At 37.8% G+C, this 20,854-nt stretch overlaps 1 protein-coding gene across 1 annotated transcript; it reads right to left on the minus strand.

The window, feature by feature from the left end:
* Nucleotides 1-249: 249 nt before the first annotated feature.
* LOC106094316 (uncharacterized) lies at nucleotides 250-19,828 on the minus strand. Its single transcript, XM_059369884.1, has 10 exons — nucleotides 19,563-19,828; nucleotides 14,484-14,674; nucleotides 14,277-14,386; nucleotides 13,982-14,217; nucleotides 13,785-13,918; nucleotides 13,621-13,720; nucleotides 11,459-11,606; nucleotides 11,228-11,399; nucleotides 945-1,269; nucleotides 250-882 (listed from the first exon to the last, which is right to left on the minus strand). Exons 1-10 carry the CDS (start codon nucleotides 19,809-19,811, stop codon nucleotides 262-264), a joined length of 2,286 nt encoding a protein of 761 aa, XP_059225867.1. The 5' UTR covers nucleotides 19,812-19,828; the 3' UTR covers nucleotides 250-261.
* Nucleotides 19,829-20,854: the final 1,026 nt, after the last annotated feature.

The raw sequence follows: 20,854 nt of genomic DNA on the forward strand, positions 1-20,854 counted from the left end.
TTGGGAGATCGATTTATTTCCTATGGTGGTGGGTATAAAAAGATAACAACATACAAGTATCAAGCTTTTTTTTTTTTGTTTAAATATTAATGTATTTATTAAGCCTATTTTAGCGTCTTATATCCTTGCAGTCATTAATTAATTCGATTTCATGTGTTAATTAATGCATGCAAATAACTGAGATACAAACATCTTTTTAATAATACAGCCATTTGTCTTTAATTAGAAATACTTTTGCATTATATTATTATACAATATTTATTATTTCTTTAAACACTTTTCAATGTTAGTTTTTATACAAATTAATAGATCATAGTCCTTATCATCAAAAGTCGTTGCCGTCTGTTTAGTTAAAATTAGCTTGGATTGTTCAAACATTTCGTTTAATATACATTTGTAGTCAGATGAGAGACCTTCACCTGCAACACGTGGCCTTTTGCTTATATGCACATCTTGCAGAGAAGGCTGTTTACATTTATTTTTATGCCTATTATAGGCATCTTGGAATATACGCAAATCTCCTGTTTTATTATTGGAAGTTTCAAGAAATCTTTGCAACTTCATAACCTCGGGTGTTGTTAGGCGCTTAAGAATAGTCTGACTTTGAGGTTTGCGTTGCATTAGATATTCCAGCATAAATACCCCAAAAACCTCTTTGATTTTATTCAAATTGTCTTCGAGACATTTTAAAATTTCCTTATCTAGCTGCATATTGTTTAATATTTTAAATATAGCAAAACATTTATAGATAAAATGACGAAATTTCTGAATTTCACTCATGGGCAAAGAAAATATTAAAAGAAAAGCCTTAACTAATTTGTTGCTAATGTCATTAAAGTTAACAAATTCACCATGGCTACAGCAGATATCCAATAAATCCAGCTGAAAAACACAAGACAGACAAATTAAATAGTTCTTGGAAGGATTCTTAACGAATACCTTACCAGTTCAATGTATTGCTTTTTATTTAGTTGCATATCGAGCATGCCATTTAAATGATCAGTTAGTGTTGTATTCAAATAGGAGCGACTTTTAGTATCTGCGAGACCACATTTCAATAGCAAAACTTCACAATTGGGATGATTGTGAAAGAAGAGTTGGTGATTATTCGATGGCAACTGTAAGGCAATAGTCCTTATAAGCCTCTCTATTAAAAATCGTTTGTAACCAAAGGACGATGTGGTGATCTCAACATTGCAGTTCTGCCATGATTTTATCCAGAATTCCAAGCAAGCATGTGCTTGCTCATTTGAAGCATTTAGGAGGTATCTATAGATAGTTGGGGATTTATTGTGTTACAATTTCATCATCACTAAGTACTTTGAGTTTAGGACCAATAAATGTTAGTAAACTACTGTTAAGATATTTTGGCAAGTTGAGCAGTGTTGAACTTTATATGTATGTCATGTATCACCCTTGCTTAGTGTATATGATGCATCACCCTTATCCAGGCATCCACACTCAAGTTTATCAGACTCGGCTGTACAAATGATTTAAACTTGAATCGAACAGCACTCTTTGGTACAAGACAAGTACCCCCCTGTTTCTTAGTCAAATTTTTGGGACGAATTCGCAATTTGTTAGGTACTTATCGACCTATCTGTGAGTTTCATCATTTCATCTGATCGGGCAACAAATCAGGCTCACACAATTAGAGATAGCCAAAAGAAGGGCGGCGTCGACTACATAATATCCTACCACAACCCTATAAGTGGAAATTGTGAAATACCACTATATGATCGCTAAATTTTTCCGTATCCTGAACCGATTTTGATAGACTTCGGAAAAGGTTTTTAGATGGGTAATTAAACAATCGCCGGAGGCCACAGTGTGCAATGTTTTCTTAGCACAGCAGTCATGTAAAAACTTTCCGAAAGCGATGTAGCACTGGGTTACGCCGTTCGGACTTGGCTATAAACCGGAGGTCCCTTATCGTTGACCTTAAAACTGGAAACGGACAAGGCACGTTGATGTGTGGGAAGTTTCTTAATGGAATATTCATTGCTAATAAAAGAATCAGTACCAAATTTCAAACAAAATTTTAGTATCTACGGCTCTATAGGTGTAAATAGGGCGATGTTATGGGACCTACATATATACTAATCTGAATCGATTTTGATAAAGTTAACTAAATCGTATACTTTTTCGTGAGGATCTTTAGGAAAGTTACCACAACGCAATACACTGGCGTCACATGGCAATTTTATTTAAAATGGGACGAAAAAAAAATATTCTAACTATATCTTAATCTGATGTGTCGCATTGCGGCACGCCATTCGGACTCGCCTATAAAAGGAGGCCCCTTATCTTACTTTACTTTAATTGGCGATTGGCGTTCCAAGCGCCTGGATCTTCTGCGCTCATTCTAAAATCTCTGACACCAAGTTTGGAGGTGTCTCCCACGACTTGATCTTTCCATCGGGCTTTTGGTCCCCCTTTTAGAGGACCCTTATCATTGAGCTTAAACTTGAATCGGACAACATTCATTGATATGTGAGAAGTTTTGGACAAATTTGGATATCTTAATCCGAACTGATACATACACAAAGTAGAATTATAAAAGAGGACATTGGGCAAAATTTTGAGCTACGCTGACAAAAGCTTTGGAAGTGAAAATCTGTGTTATTTATAATCGCCTAGACGAAACGGCTGAACCTACAAACATGATATTTTGCGTAAAGGTCACTCTTGGTATGAAGGTGCGAAATAAAGCTGGATTTTTTTCAATTCAAACTAGAACATACTAAAATTAGTAAATTACTTAACATAGAAATTTTTGTTGCTTTTCACTAAAAATTCATCATGTTTGTGCAAAGTCATATTACAAAAGCAGTGGTTAGCAAGATGGAAAAGTCAGTACCTTATTACTTTTTCCATCCGAGGAGTACCATACCTTTTCAAGTGCTTTTTTTATCGTAAAAGACGAGAAGTTCTCACTTTATGAAACAAGCCACCATAAAATAGGGCTATTCACTTGTTAGTCGCTCGAATCATATCTGTCCGGCTGTCGAATTTTTATTATGCGGATCTTTTGGGGATTGTGAGGAGCAATATCAGTTTATTTTTAGTCGTCTTATTAGACCAATTCCGCCTCTGGAAAGCTTTGGGATAGTTGCGGGGGACCAGGCACTTGCCTTCCGATTTCTATGTAGGTCTCATATAAAGTATGCTTTTTTCAGCTATTATCTTTTTGGCAACACTGGTTTAAACAGCTCACGCACGTTTCGTGTTTTGTTTCACTATCAAATATCTTCAGTTTGTTTCTATAATTTAACCATGAATTGTCTTACAAACGAACAACGCTTGCAAATTATTGAATTTTATTATCAAAATGCGTGCTCTGTTGAGAAAGTTCTTCGCGCGTTCATTGTGTTTAGCGAAGCCAATTTTTGGCTCAATAGGTACGTAAATAAGCAAAATTGTCGATTTCGGAGTTAAGATCATCCAGAAGCATTGCAAGATCTACCAATGTATCCAGAAAAAGTCACAGTTTGGTGTGGTTTATGGGCGTACTTCTTTAAAGATGATACAAAACGTAACGTAACTGTGAATGGTGTGTGCTATGGTGAGATGATATCCACCTTTTGACTTGCACGACAAGACGGTGTCACATGCTACACAGCACGCGTAATAAAGGACTTATAGAGAGGCGAGTTCGGTGAACATTTTATTCACTTTCGGGACCGCTCAATTGGCAGAATAGATCGTGCGATTTAGCGCCTTTAGACTATTTTTTGTGGGGTTATGTTAAAGCTCATGCCTTTACAGACAAGCCTGCTTCAATTGACGCATTGGAAGACAACATTGAAGCATTTTTTTAGTAGTAGTAATAAACTTCTTTATTGAATATTTTCATAAAAATACATTTCTTTTTTTTACAATTCTAAGAAGTAATTTTATAACTTAGCGACAATGTAAAATACGTCTGTCGCATTATATAAGCATTTGCTTATTTAATTGAATTCATTTATTAAAAGTTGCCTATATTTATAGCTCATTTCGAGATAATTTATTAATTTGTGCCAATTTTCTTCTTCTGTACCATCAAGAATGTTGATTATTTCCTCATCGTTCAATATCGGCTTTCCGAATGATATCATTCTAAATTCCCGAAGTATAGGACAGATGCCCAGAAAATGTTGCATTGTTTCAATTTCATGCATGTTACACAATTTACATTCTTTATTTAAGACATCGGGATCAAAACTGTTACACCCTAGAGGGATCATTCCACTGCGCGCTTTAAATATCCACACGATTTCCGCTTGAGAGTACTTTCTGTTTAGGTAAAGATGGGATTTGCTTGGGTTTAAATATCTATATATCCGCCAGCTCTGGCTGAATTGTTTTCTATACAGTCTTTCTTCATGCAATCGTTGTTTCATACCACTTAATAAATCATTGCAGAAAGTGTTCCAATTGCCTTGTGAAGACATCGTTTGTGGCCATTGAACGTGTAGGCTTCGAGATAAGTCTTTTAATTCTGTTACCCAAAATATATTTTTTTGGTATATAATCTCCGATAGTTGATTTGGGAGCCTGTTTTGTGTATAGTAATACAAAATTCGCCCCAAATAGTTTAAATGTTTTCCCAGCGTGTATATTTGTGAGTCTTCCACTTCCGTTTCCAGCATTAGTACATAATTTGGTGTAAAACTTGGTGCCCTAAGTATTCGCTTCAGAAAATATCTTTGGAGTGCATTAATCTCTTCGAAGTGTGAAAAACCCCAAATTTCGGCAGCATATGTTTGTATAGATCTACAAACGGCTAAAAATAATTTCCATTTAGAATTCATATCTATATCTGCTCTTCCAATGAATTGGTTCCATGTGGCATTAATAGCGTTTTTTGCTTCATTGTTTCTGGTTTGTACATGTTTGTTGAACTTCATTTTCGGAGTAAAGACTACCCCTAGATATTTGAACTCGTTGGAGATCTTAATTTCTCTGCCGTTGTACATCCACCTTTCGTATTTGCTTAATTTTCCTCCATTTCTAAAGACCATAATTTGGGATTTAGCTAGGTTTACTTCCAAACTCCACATTTTGCAGTATATTTCCAGATTATCTATCATTTTCTGTAGTACTTTTATGTCATCTGCTAGGAAAACGATATCATCTGCATACAAGAGAAGTCGGATGTTAATATTTTCCACAAACAAACCACCTTCGATGAACTCGTGCAGGTCATTTACATAGAGGGCAAATAATAACGGCGATAAAAGACATCCTTGTTTTACGCCTTTGGTTGTTTCGAAGTATTCAGATAGCTCCCTGCCGTTCCATACTGCTGACTGCGTGTTGCTGTATATTTTCTCTATTATTGAGACCATTTTATATGATACACCCATTCTAAATAGTTTATATATAAGGGCTTGCCTTGATATATTGTCAAAAGCTGCCTTGAAATCGATAAAAAAACAATATACTTTTTTCCTCTCTGCCAATTTCAAGTGGACGATCGAGGCCAGATTGTATATATTATCAACCGTTGAATAATTTTTCCGGAATCCAGCTTGGTATTCTGTAAGAATTTGATAGTTTTCAACCCAATTATATAGTCTTTCATTTATAAGACCCATAAATAACTTCGCCACACAATTCATAAATGAAATGCCCCTGTAGTTTGACGGCTCGTTTAGATCACCTTTCTTATGAATTGGGTAAATAATAGTTTTTGTGAATACAGGATCAATTTCCCCACTCGAATAAATGGTATTGTATATTCTTAACAGCAGACTATTAAACTCTTCGGTGCCGTTTATGAAGAACTCATATGGTATCCTATCCTCGCCGGGTGCCTTATTTCTTCTAACTTTCACTAGCATTTTCTGCAGTTCCGACATCGTAAAGTGCCTATCGAGATCCATATCATTTTTATAAGGGGGAGCATAGTGAATAAGAGTGGTCTCTTGAGATTTATTTAATAAGTTTTCATAGTAGGATTTAAAGGCATCTGGGGTAATATTTGAGCCCACGAGGTTACATTGGTTACGAATTTCTTTCGCCATTTTCCACCATTCTTTGGAGTTTTTGATGTTATTTAATTTGTTGGCTATTGTATTGTAATACACGGATTTATTGGTACTGCATACAGTTTTGTACTCTTTTTGTGCAACTATATATCGTCTCTTGTCTTCCAAATTCCTTGTTGTCCTGTACACCTTTAAGAGCTTAAAACTTTTCATTCTTGCATTATTACAGTTTTTGTTGTACCATTTATTTTTCGGCTCAAAAGGCTTTTTGTGATTAATCAATTTTGAAGCGGATTTCACTATTATTTGGTTAATATCGTTGAGGTTGATGTGATTTACACCAGCGATATTACGTATACTTTCATTTATCTTTCTTTGATAGTTATCCTTTTCTTCATCTTTCCATATCAATTTTGGCAATAGAGACATCTTTTCCCCCGTTCGTGAAGTGGGTTCAATATTTATTTTCGTCAGGATAGGGAAATGATCTGACCATACTTTATCTTCCACTCTGAACTCTTCAATCTTTCCCAAAATTTCCTTAGATACCGCGCATATGTCGTTTACTGACTCACCCAATGCCGTAATGTATGTCAATTTTCCATCCTCATCACCCTTCGTTATTCCATTCAAAATAAGCATGTTATAATTATCACATAGTTGTATAAATTTAACACCTTTTTGATTTACAGTTTTATCTCTTGATTTTCTGCAATCATATCCTGAGCAAAAGCTACTTTTATATATTTCTCCGATATTCTGGTTTGTTTCTCCGATTCGGACATTAAAATCACCTATGAGTATAGGGTTTTGTATTTCTATGTCTTGAAAATACTTTGCCAGTTTTTCAAAGTCATTGCCCCAATTGGCAGGTCTTAAGTATTGAGGTATTACGCTGTAAGTATTTTCCATTGTGTACAATTTTAAAAGCGGGGTTTCCCCTATATCAATAACTTCATACGAAATACCAGTATCGTGTAGATGCTTGCTTATACCGATCAAACAGCCTCCAATTGCTCTGCCGTATCTATGAATGCGTGTCGCATGCTTAAAAAATAAATCAAACCCGCTGAAATATGATTTTGCTCTTTCTATTTTGTTCGGTTCAAGGTGCGTTTCCAATAATATAAGAATCTCAAATTGTTTGATATATTGAAAAAAAGTTGGGTACAAATACTTGAAATACATTGAAGCATTTATTCGTGAGATACCGGCCGAAATGTTGGAAGACTTTGCCAAAATTGGACTAAGCAGATGGATCATTTGAGGCGCATTCACGGGCAGCATTTCCATGAAATAATCTTCAAACATTTAATTATATGGAACGTACTATCGATTCAAATAAAGATTTCATGCATTTTTCTAAATTTTACGTGTTTTTTTTTTGTATCACTTTTGTTAAGTGTATATCAAAGTATTACCCTTATCCAGACATCCACACTCAAGTTTGTCGGATATGTGGGAAGTTTGTCCTTGTTCTTTAATAGAATGTTCATTGCCAAATTTGCAATAAAACAATCACTAACAAATTTGGAACAAATCTGTTGAAAATTGTAATAACTACGGCTCTATTAGTGTAAATAGGGCGATGTCTATACAGATATGGGACCAACATATATATTATTCGGAATCGATTTTGATAAAGTTCTCTAAAAACGTATACATTTTGGAGATCGTTAAAAAAATTACCACATTTCAAGATACTGGCGACGCACTGCAATATTACTCAAAATGAGACGAATAAATATATCTTAACTTTATTTTATTCTGAGGTGAGGTGCGGCACGCCGTTCAGACTCGGCTATAGAAAGGAGACCCCTTATCATTGACCTTAAACTTGAATCGGACCACACTCAATGATAAGTGAGAAGTTTGCCCCTGGTCCCTAATGGAATGTTCATGGACAAATTTGCCTATCTTAAACTGAACCGATCCATACACATAATTGAAGTTTGCTACGCTGGCAAAGGTTTTAAAAGTGATATTCGCCCAGACGAAATTACAGAACGTACAAACATGAGATTTTGCATAAAGTTCACTCTTGGTACAGAAGTGCGAGATAATGCTGGATTTATTAAAATTTCAACTAGAACATACTAAAATTAGTAATTTACTTAACACAGAAATTTTTGTTGCCTTTTACTAAGGATTCATCATTTTTGTGCTAATGGAAAGCCATATTACAGTAGTTAGATAAATGAGAGAGATATATAGCTAGAGAGATTGAGAGCGTACATGCAAGTCATTAATATAATTGTGAGAGTATTGAAATGGAATGGCATAATAGAAGACCACTAAGTTTGAGTATGGGAGGTAGCAGGTGGCTGTACGAGAGATAGATTATGCCTAATGGGAAAATGGTTAGATGTAATTATTTGCAACTCAGTCATTCATGCTTATTTTAATGGTGTTGGGGCCAGTGTTGTAGAGTTGGCAAACTTTTGGGTTGCCCAAAAAGTAATTGCGGATTTTTCATATAGTCGGCGTTGACAAATTTTGACTCTGTAATTGCATTCTTTCTTCTGTCAGTTATCAGCTGTTACTTTTAGCTTGCTTTAGAAAAAAAGTATATTTGATTAAAGTTCATTCTAAGTTGTATTAAAAATGCATTTACTTTCTTTTAAAAAATCCGCAATTACTTTTTGGGCAACCCAATATTAACTATAAAAAGCTAACAGTGAACCAAATTTCGGATGTCAGACATTTCCGAACTTTTTCGACAAGATCCTACTAGAATCGTTCCGAATTCTGTTCGATTTTCTGAAGATTTTTTTCCCCGACTGAAAGAGTTCTTAAAGATTTCTGAACGTCTTGTCGTAGGAGTTTTTTGAACTTTTTGTCCGACAGTTCGAAAGGAATTCTGAACCACTTCTGGAGCGCTTGTCTGCAAGAATTTTTTTCCCAACAGCTCTGAAAGAAATCTGAACAATATCTGATCGTCTTGTTGGATATTTTTTAAGTTTTCCTTCCGACAGATGGAATAATTTTGAATAATTTCTGGACTGTTTGTCCGACAGTTCGGTAGGGATTCTGAACGATGTTTGAAATCGGTGTCGAATGTTTTTGTCTTTTTGTCTTTTGTCTTTTTCACATGTTTATTTGTTTGAATCGTTAGGACTTTTTGTTTCGACAATTCTAATGGAATTCGGAACGAATTCTGAACTATGTGTCGGATTTTTGGTGCTTGCTTTTTAGTGTCACATTTTTTACCGGTAGAATTTTTTCCCGACCTTTCGGAAGGAATTCTGAATGATATCTAAACTCATTGTCGAATGGTTTTGTCTTTTTTTGTGCTTGCTTGTTTGTGAGCCGTTCGATGCCATCGTAGCACAGAGGCTAGCATGCTCGCCTATGCCTATGTTCGAATCCTGGCGAGAGCATCAGAAAAAATTTTCCGATGTGGCTATTCCATGCTGGTGACATTTATGAGGTACTTTGTCATTTAAAAACTTCTCCTGTTCGAACTCGTCTATAAAATTGAGATTCTTAAAGCAATGTTCAGAGCGCGTCGAAAAACATTTTCAAATACTGTAAGAATTCTTTCAGAATTCGGTTAGAATTCTTAACGGATTTTCTTCAAATTTTTACGGATTGTATAGGATGGTCTGGAAGCAGTGATATTAAACACTACATTTCCCATGAACATTCCCTTAAGGAACAGGAGATACTTCTCACATGTCAAAGAGTATAGGCCAATTAAAGTTAAAGCTCAATGATATGGGCCCTCCTTTTGTATGCCTTATGCAGTTTTAATATGGCAGACCAGAGATGTCGGATTTTAAGGTTTTCGAATGTCAAAACGTTGTAAACTTCGAAAACGTCCTATACTTGTATAAAACACATAGAAAGTAGTAAACGTCCTTAACCTCAAAATTGTTCGGCTACTTGTTTAGTTTCAACACTTTATTCAAAATATTAAAAATTTTGGGTATGATAAAAAGGTTTTTATTTTAAATCTATTTATAATCAGCGCTCTGCCTTCCAGAGAACTATGGCCACGTTAAGATATTCGCAAATACCGCCAGTATGTATTAGTGAGGTAGAATAACAGTTAAAACATGTTTTTGATGTTCTCGCTAGGATTGGAACTCAGACGTTTTCTATTATAGGAGCACGTTCTGACGTATGCACCAGTGTTGCCATATTCCTATTCACTACAGTTGAAAATAATTGTGAGATTTCCTAAGTATTTTTTCAATTCTGTCAACAACTATTTTTTTTTTGGCTAGGTTTATGACGTTTTTGAAGTACGTATTATACGTTGGAAATGTATGTCATATACGTTGTAACCGACAGACCATATCTGTGGCAGATACCTAACAAATGTAGTCAGCATTAGTTAAGGGATAAACACCGGTGAATATTTTTCTCATGTTCACGCCGGGATTTGAACCCACGCGTTCAGCGTCATAGGCGAATATGCTAACCTATGCGCCACGGTGGCCTCAAAGCAGTGATAGGTTGTATAACACTAATCTGATATCAAAATTTGACGTCGTTGGAGGGCCACTCCGCCCCCCATCAAATGGAAAAGTAGACTGATATGAACGATTTGAGACTCAATTGAAATGCATTTGAGAATAGAATATTAATTTGATATCAATATTGTACACCTCCAGTAAAAGCCTCCCAAAAGGACAATTAGTCTGATCAGGGTAGTATTGAAAGGAATTTGGGTGTAGAGTAAACATTTTTGAAAGAAGTACGAGTACGAATATTAGAGACATTGAGTCTGAAATCCAAATATCCCCCAAACGTTCATTCAGAGATGGGGACAGCGTAGGCCTTAAAAGAAAGGACTTTGGGAGTAATGTAGGAATATAATATCCGAATTTAGGGACATGTAACCGTTCAAGAAACGTTGTGTCTACCTCTGCTAAGAAAATCCAACTGATTTTCGAAAACTGTTCTCTTTTTGTGAGAGAAAACTGTTGTGTTTCCCGTATCGCGATTTCAATTTCGACCAAGAAATATCTTTAGAGGAGGTGTCAAATTGATCATGGTGCTTTACAACCATTCCAACTAGAGTAAGTTGTCATGTAAGTTTTGCCCAGTAAAATGGGTCATTTGACCCATAGTGGTAATGGATATAAAACAAATCTGCAAAATAACCTCGAAGACCTGTGTTTATTATACCATTACCCTAATAATATTAAATTAGCATGTAACATTACATTAGGAGTTCACTACGGCAATTGCAATAAAATATATTTGAAAAAAAGTTAAAAAAGTATCAGTAAAACAACACTTACCCATAATACATCCTAAGTATCTCACAACTTGTTAAGGCTTTGATCCACATTGCTTCTAGAAGATTTGTGCACCATAAGATATGAAGATCACCAGATATATCTTCAGCAGTTAATGCAGCAAAATATGAAAGTAATTTTGCATATTTTTCACCCTCGATGAATATTAGGGGACCTGAAGAAATATTTCTTTACCAAATGTATACGAGCTCATAACCTATTGTTTTAATTTACCATCGAATAATACATTAAAGATTCGTTTGATGACTTCAAATGATATGATATGCTTGTTATTATCTTCCAACAATTGGCTCATGTATTGTAGAATCAAATCACAGCTAACAAATTGCTCATTATCTTCGACTAAGTGCTGCAATACATACTGTGAAGAAAAAGGGTATCAAAATAATTTTTATTTTTGTACCCACCGCCATAGGATGGAGGTATACTAATCTAGTCATTCTGTTTGTAACTCCTCGAAATATTCGTCTAATACCCCATTAAGTATATATAATCTGGAACGTCTCGACGCTCTGAGTCGACCTAGCCATGACCGTCCCTCCGTCTGTCGAAATCATGATAGCGGTTGAACGCGTAAAGCTAGCTACTTGAAATTTTGCACAGATACTTAATATTGATGTAGGTCGTTGCGGATTGCAAATAGGCCATATCGGTCGAGATTTAGATATAGCTCCCATATAAACCGATCTCCCGATTTGACTTCTTGAGTCCCTGAAAGCCGCAATTTTTGTCCGATTCGTCTGAAATTTTGCACTTAGTGTTTTGTTATGACTTCCAACAACTTTGTCTAGTACGGTCCAAATCGACCTATAACGTAATATAGCTCCCATATAAACCGATCATCCGATTTGACTTCTTGAGCCCTTACAAGCCACAATTTTTGTCCGATGTAGCTGAAATTTTGGATGTGGTGTTATGTTATGATTTCCAACAACTGTGCCAAATACGGTCCAAAACGGTTCACAACTTGATATAGCTCCCATATAAACCGATCTCCCGATTTGACTTCTTGAGCCCCTGGAAGCCGCAATTTTTGTCCGATTTGGGTCTAAATTTGCAGATAGTGCTCTGGTATGGCTTCCAACAACTGTGCCAAGTACGGTATAAATCGGTCTTTAACCTGATATAGCTCCCATATATACCGATCTTCAGATTTGACTTCTTGATCCCTTATAAGCCGCAATTTTTGTCCGATGTAGCTGAAATTTTGCATGTGGTGTTATGTTATGACTTCCAACAACTGTGCCAAGTACGGTCCGAATTTATCTATAACTTGATATAGCTTCCATATAAACCGATTTCCCGATTTGATTTTAAGACTCCTTACCAGTCGCAATTTTTGTCCGAATTGACTGAAATTTTGCATGCGTCTGTTACGACTTCCAACAACTGTACCGAATTGGGTCCAAATCAATCTATAACCTGATATAGTTCCCATGTAAACCTGTCTCTCGATCGTTCTTGTTCGGTTCCTAGAAGCTGTTGTTATAAAGGGTGATTTTTTTGAGGTTAGGATTTTCATGCATTAGTATTTGACAGATCACGTGGGATTTCAGACATGGTGTCAAAGAGAAAGATGCTCAGTATGCTTTGACATTTCATCATGAATAGACTTACTTACGAGCAACGCTTGCAAATCATTGAATTTTATTACCAAAATCAGTGTTCGGTTCGAAATGTGTTCATTCACCGTTCAGCGATGAGGCTCATTTCTGGTTGAATGGCTACGTAAATAAGCAAAATTGCCGCATTTGGAGTGAAGAGCAACCAGAAGCCGTTCAAGAACTGCCCATGCATCCCGAAAAATGCACTGTTTGGTGTGGTTTGTACGCTGGTGGAATCATTGGACCGTATTTTTTCAAAGATGCTGTTGGACGCAACGTTACGGTGAATGAACACATTTCGAACCGAACACTGATTTTGGTAATAAAATTCAATGATTTGCAAGCGTTGCTCGTTAGTAAGTCTATTCATGATGAAATGTCAAAGCATACTGAGCATCTTTCTCTTTGACACCATGTCTGAAATCCCACGTGATCTGTCAAATACTAATGCAGGAAAATCCTAACCTCAAAAAAATCACCCTTTAGTAGTGTGTTATACACTGAGGCGGCAGTCCTTGCCGATGAAGAACTTCATCGGGTCAATCCGGGACGTACAACCGGCTGCCATGGGATTGGTTGTTGTAAGATAGAAGCTGTAGTTGTTGGTGGTTTGACAGAAGTTTGGTGTGTAGAATAAAATGATGTCCTTCAACTAAATTTATTTTGTACAACATTTTTGGCAGAATCTATGGTGGTGGGTTCCCACTTGGCACGCTTTTACTTGTTAACTTTATATTAGCTAACAAATCTTCCAATAGCTTATTAACTTACATTTTCCATTCCCTCCTGATTGTTCGCCATGGCCAGAATATCGTTTAGATCCTTTTGCATAGGCTCAATGTATTTTCTGCTAATTTTTATCTTCAATTGGCTAATAAGAACGGATAGGGATTATTGATTTTGTCTCTTCAATATCTACGCAAATACCAACTTACTGCAAAAATTTCGTATAAACTTGCAAAAATTCATTAGGAGCTGGAACTAGCTGAGTGTTCTTCATTATGGATTTGATTAATTTCAAATAAAATTGGGCAACCTTAAGGAAATTCTCATTTTTAGGTGCCTCGTCCTGTAATAGAGAAGAGAATTGAATAAAGTTAAATAAACACAAAGATGTGTTCAAAATGCATACATCTTCCAAAAAGTAATTGAAAAGTTTATTCAATTCTTTAATGATGCCTGTTATAGGCTTTCCTGTTGCATTGATCTTTAATTCATTCATTATCTCATCTCCGCCGCTTTGTTGTATATTATTAAAATATCCACTAAATTTTCCAGAGATTTTGGCCACAATTCGCCAAGTTTCAATTGATAGTTTTATATCGGAAGAGGATATTATGGTGGCCACATCGCAAAGGGAAATCAAAACTGTAACAGTCACATTATTAAGTATGTATAAAGCCGAAACAATTCTTAAAAGTAATTACCTTTGCTGAAACCTTTCAAGTCTTCAATATTTTGCATATCCATTTTAAGCATATTATTTGTTAATGTATAAAGCAATTGTTGGTGAATTTGTATCACTGGTTGTATGAGCCTAAAAATAAGATTTTGGAATATTGATTTAAAAAAAGTATGGTGAAGGTCACAACAGAATTCCATATTATCTATGCAGGATAACCTATGAATCTTACCTTCTATCTGCAATTTTGCAAGTTTTAATAACAATTTCCAAAGCAAAAGCTAAAATAAGACATACAATGTGTACATCTAATCCGGAGATGATCGTGTGTAACCATTTCAGAAATTCCAGTGTATCATTCCACCATTGATTGAGTTGTTTAACCAACATATCAGTCTTGGAATTGGACAAATCATAAACAAACTAAAATGAAAATAAAAATAAATTCAACTTTTTTATTCGTTATATAAAAAATGTTGGAAACATAAGAATGAATCCTTTTTCTGCCAGTGTACCTGACGCTTGATGCACACTACTTCTTAACCACAGTATAGACATACTATCTACTTTGCAAGATGTTGTGTTGACGTAGTCAGAAATGAGTCGCCGTCATCGAAATATGTGACCTGTTCAATTTCTCTCACACCACAGTTTGTGCAGCAGCTAGTGGCCGGAAATGGATTACTTTCCCAATTTTATTGCGAATCAATATAGACATTATAGCGGGCTTTATGAGTCGGACGATTGTAATGGTCTTTGTCATATCGAAAAGGTTACCCGACCAATGCAGTGTGTATCAGACGGAGAAGTGGTAAGGAAGTGGTGGAATGGCTAAGATAATGTAATAACAACGATTGGCATAAATATCTTCTCAGACAGCCAGGCAGCCATTAAATCCCTGGAGAACGTATTTCTGAACATAACAACCTCCCTCGACTGTCGCAGATCTCTCAACGAGGTGGCTGAACAGTTCAAAATCACCTGTTCTGGGTGACGGGCCACAGAGATATCCCAGGGAATTGTAAAGCGAACGAGCTTGCCAGACTAGGAACTCCCCTACACATTCCAGGGATACTAGAATCTGTGGGTATGCCTCTAGCGACATGTAAGCCAAGTTTTCAGGACCAGGCCCGAAGGACAACGAATGATAGATGGTCACAAAGAGGGGGCTGTGAGCTTTTTAAAACGATCTGGATGGTTGAACAGTAGGAACTAGAAGGCATCTTTCTTTATCTGTTCCTGTGGTATCACAATAGACGAAACGTCTAAGTTAGTCTGACTACCACTTAAACCTAACCTAATGGTCTTTGCGATCCCAGAAGCTGACCGACACCTGCAGATTGCACAGATGCCATCATAACACACAAAATTTATTATTTCACTGGAGCACTTGAATCAGTTCCAATTTGTGTTATTGTAGCCACATGTTTATATGTGGAGGTAGCGGTTTCCGTCAAGGTGAGCAAGCTTGTTCCGGTCATTGGACCGGTGGCCGCGGGAACATTATGGCCACTAGTCATTTAAAGCATCAATAACTCGCGTTGTCATATAAATTATCACAGGCAATCAGGAGGCCACCGTAGCGCAGAGGTTAGCATATCCGCGTATGACGCTGAACGCCTGGGTTCGAATCCTGGCGAGACCATAAGAAAAAATTGTCAACGGTGGTTTTCCCCTCCTAATGTTGGCAACATTTGTGAGGTACTATGCCATGTAAAACTTTTCTCCAAGAGGTGTCGCATTGCGGCACGCCGTTCGGACTCGGCTATAAAAAGGAGGTCCCTTATCATTGAGCTTAAAACTTGAATCGGACTGCATTCATCGATATGTGAAAAGCTTGCCCCTGTTCCTTAGTGGAATGTTCATGGGCAACATTTGCAATTTGCAATCAGTATTTAAGCAGGGGACAGTGCCGCCCGTACTCCCACTGAGACTCTCCAACCGATACCGACTCGAAACAGTATTGATAAGTTGTGGTATATTGTCATTACTCTCTCTCTTTCTCCCTCTCTCGACTTCTGTAAAATCACAATTCCATGACAGCCCGTTCTAAGTACCGGAATGACGCGGTGGGCACCCACCATAGAACCGATCGCCACGGAAAAATTATGGTCATTGATCATTTAAAGGCGACAATAGTTTGCCTCGTCATCTAGAGTATTACAGATATTCAGTATTTAAGCAAGAACCGGTGCCGCCAGTACTCCCACGGAGACTCTCTATTCGATACCCACTTGAAGCAGTATTGATAAGTTGTGGTCTACTGTCAGGTCTTTTGCTCTCTCTCTCACTCTCTCGAACCCCGGTAAAATCCATATCCCATAGCAGCCGGTTCTATGTACCTGGTTGATCAGATGGAACACCCACCGGCCAAGGGCTGCCGCTTCCGAGTACGCGTTTTGTTCTCTTTCATCATAGGAGAGGCACATTCCGGAGTGCTTCTCCGTATGACCCCATTGAGCATCTCGAGAGTGAGAAGGCATGGAGTAGAGCCATTCCTCGCGTTCGTGGTCTCCGAGCTGACAAGCAACCATTAAAATTTGCCCTGGACAAAGATACAATTGTCATGCGCAGAGCCAAGTCGTCCAACGCACTGGGACCTAGCAAAATCTCTACAGTAACGCCGAAGAACTTGAATGTTCCGGGAGTCGAGTACATGAAACAGATCCTCAACCTCTCTTTGAATACTCTCACAGTTCTCGATGTCTAGAAAATGGGCAGAGTTATCCCGCTACGGAAGCCTGGGTAGGACTTGAGTAAAGAAGAGTAGTAAAGACCAATATCCCTTCTCTCTCCAGTAGCCAAAACGCTTGAGGGAGTTTTCCTCCCGAGCCTATTCTGGATTCCTCCCATACCTATCCACGGCTTCCGAATATTGTAGACGACTGCTTGCACGCCATCACTACACATAAACCGTGGTCTATACATGTTGTTGTTGTAGCAGTGTGTTATACACTGAGGCGGCAGCCCTTGCCGATGAACAACTCCATCGGGTCAATCCGGTGCGTACAACCGGCTGCCATGGGATTGTGGTCTATATATGTTCAGGCTATGCGATAGGCCATCCTCGTAGGATCTCTCGAAAACTTCCGATACGGTCAATTATTCCACGCTTTTTGAACACGTCCCTCCAGCCGGGCCTAAAACTATGGATTACGAACTATCTATGTGGTCGTCCGCCAGTCGATTGTGGAATTGAGAGAGATAAGAAGTCGAAGCTCCATAGAATGAAACAGGGGATTTCCCAGTACGGGGTGATATGTTTACCACTGTTTAACATCAATCTCTTCTTTACTCCACACTCTTTAGACGGCATCGAGATCGTATCATATGTGGACTATTGTACGATTATGGTTTTAGGGCTCCTTGTTGAAAAGATCTGCGTGAGGTTGAACTACTACTTCGCCGATCTTGCCGTTTATTTATTGTTAGGAAATAAGATATGGCCCCCCAAACTTAAGCCACACTGTTCACTTCATCATTTGCGGAGATACCAGAGGAGTTGGTTAGTCGGAGTTATAGTTGAAAGCGTAACAATTCCGAACTATACCAAAATACTTGGTGTCACATTTGACAGTCTTTGTAGATCTTACACTTATATCACTGCAATTTGTGACAAGGTCAGAATCATCATCAGCAGAAAAATTCACATGTGTGCTTTGCAACCTACTCCAGATGGGTTGGTATGCAAAGCACCATGATCCATTTGACAAATTTCTGCTGATGATTCTGGCGAATCAGAAATCGCGATACAGAAAGCAGGGCAAATGCTTTTGAGCAACATCACCCATTTTGCCTTACTCTTGAATAGTCTTTGCTGCCGGATTTTTGTGCAAAAATCGCCAGCTAAGTGACACGCAGCGTGATAACAATCGCATCTGCCAGAATGTTGCCCTAGGTTTTGCGACTGTCTCCTATGTTCTCATGTGGACCACCTGCATTAGGGGGCAAAGATCCTACACGTGCGAAAACACAACTACATGCTGTTTAAGCAGTATCTACTGGGCATCTGTCGCAGAGCCCATCCTGGTCACCACCTTGTGGATAGGCATCTGCTGCCCAGAGATAACATGGTGGATCCACATAACCTAGAGTAATTTTCGCAATAACTTTTGATATTTTCGCAATAGTCGTTTGAGTTTTTTCTCAATAGTCATCGCAATGTATGTATGTTGGAGGGAGGCTTGCCTGAAGAAATTAACAAGATGAAATAGCAACGGGATGACAACAGGGGGAAAGATAATCCAGACGGTTAATTCCTTCGAGCATAGCCAATCGACCGGACTGGATGGTATATTGCCTGCTAAACAACGCGGGACCGTTTAACAGCTTCTTGCGGAACTTTTTAGGGTCTGTGTTTTGCTTGGTTATGTGCCCACTGGTTTAGGTTTTCGATTTTCTTTCCCAAGACGGAGCTACTCCCAAAGACTATAGACCAAACAGTCTCCTGACATTCTTCTTGAAGGCATTTGATAAACTGCTGGACGGGTCTATCAGGGATCTTTTTGAATCATCGCAGTTAAGAAGCTACCAGCATGTCGTCAGTTTGAAAGCGCCCTTCACTACACTGTGGATTACATAGAGGGAAACTTGGGGACAAGGGACTTTATTTCGACGGTTTTCTTTGATGTAAAGGGGGCTTAAAATAACGCGAATTTGGGGTCAATACATTTTTCTCTGGTTGATATGAGGTTCCCACTGTTTTGGTGAATTGGATTGATGCTATGCTAAAGGGCAGATAATCAATGCTTCTCTAGCTGTGGAGCTGGGATTCTTAGGTCCTTTGAGGACGAGAGGGTGAAGGTTGTTGCCTATGCTGATGGCGTCAATATGGGCTTACTTCAGGATAAGCTCCTGATGTCGTCTGGATGTGCGGCAACCAATGGGGTTGGCATAAAACCAAGAAAGGCAGAACTGGTGCATTTCACCAAAATGAGGAGATGTGGCGAGTTTTAGAGACCGGTTCTGGATGGAATGGAGCTGCCGCTCAATCGAAAAGGCCTGGTCGTATTTTTTGACTAGAAGTTGAACTGGAGAAGAAAAATCTAGGAGAAACTCGATAGGTAGGTGTTGGGGGCGGTCCGCTGGGTGTACCCTGCATTTTTAGAACACGCAGTGTACAACATTTAGCCACAATCCCATGGCAGCCGGTTGTATGTACCGGATTGATGAATTCCATCACCGGCAAGGGCTGCCGCCTCAGTGAACCACACACTGCTACTACAACAACACATAGCCTTATTAATGGCAGACCAATAAACCAACTAAATAAGATCAATAGGGTAAATAAAAGTCTCCAAATATGACTTACCTTTTCTAAAACCTTTGCCAAATACTCCAATATTTGTATCCAATCCTTAGTTGATATTCCTGCAGTACTTCCACCATAAGATTTTAAAAGTTTTCTTACCCACACATTGTAGATATCACCATAGGCAGTACTCTTTTCGCATATCTGCATTGCCTGATATTTATCTATGCATATGGCTATGTCTTCAACTTCCAAGTGTTTCAATTCCTCAAATGTTAACAGCACGGGTTCGTCATTTTTGGAAGACATTGCAAAGCTTCTAAAAATTATCAGAAATAAACAATTTACTTAAAAAAGCGCGGGTGACTGTGAGCTTGTTTCTGGGAAACAGCTGTTCATACGTTTAACGGCCCTGTATTTTACAGCAGAAGCATGTACTACCTCACACAACTGCGTATGAGATAACGGATCCAAATGAATAAACATATGTACCACAAAGTTTAAATTTGCTTTTAAATATTTGCTCACCAAGAAATCAAGACAATTTAAGTAAAATTTGTTTGCTAATTTAGGGTTGGTATTCTATTCTGCTTTCGGAATACCCGCGAAAATGTTCAATTGTTTCGCGAGCGACATTTGACAGCAATAAAGTGTTTTCGTTTCCATACCACAACACGTTTCTTTACCTACACTTATTGCTTTCTCTATTTAATATATTTTTTCACATATAATGGCTGGTACTATGTTCGTTTTTCGCGACATTTTATTTTTTTTAGATATCAGATTTTAAATTAAAAAAAATTATGATTTCATTCAAAAGCACATTCTTGCTTCTACACGAGGAAGTACGAGCTTTTGGTCGTTCGTGAAAATGGTAGTTCTGCATCTATCCCAACTCTATTTAAGGATGATCAAACGTTCACTGACCGAGTTGACAATGCCATGGCAGCCAGTTGTACGTCCCGGATTTACCTGATGTAAGGGGTTCACTTGCCTGCTTGATTTTTCGTTGAAAAGGCCCAATCAAACTGGCTTGAATTGTTTCTATGATTGTGCTATTTGCCATCATACACGGCGCCATCTACATTTGAAGTTGCTAGCGATAAATCGATTAGATTTTTATGCCATTGGGCTGTTGAGGTTTTTTTTCTTGCTTTGCTTACCACTAGCCTGGAAGTTCGTAGATCGGCTTCCGCGTCGAGAAGGTTTCATTACCTCGGAATTAACTTTACTCGGCCATTTTGTCATTAGATCCACACCAGTGAAGTTTTCTTAAAATTTAATTATATTTGGAGGAAGTCACAGTAATTTTTTTTCCTTTGTGTCTTAATATTTTTTTTTATGACTGATTC

This window comes from Stomoxys calcitrans, chromosome 5, assembly GCF_963082655.1.
Source record: "Stomoxys calcitrans chromosome 5, idStoCalc2.1, whole genome shotgun sequence".
NCBI classification, from domain to species: domain Eukaryota; kingdom Metazoa; phylum Arthropoda; class Insecta; order Diptera; family Muscidae; genus Stomoxys; species Stomoxys calcitrans.

Coding starts and splice junctions, on each gene's coding strand:
- LOC106094316 (XM_059369884.1), bottom strand. CDS start 19,811: ATGTCTTCCAAAAATGACGAACCCGTGCTGTTAACATTTGAGGAATTG. Junction 14,675..19,562: donor TGGCAAAGGTTTTAGAAAAG/GTAAGTCATATT, acceptor TTTTCATTTTAG/TTTGTTTATGATTTGTCCAA. Junction 1,270..11,227: donor ATACTTAGGATGTATTATGG/GTAAGTGTTGTT, acceptor AACTATCTATAG/ATACCTCCTAAATGCTTCAA.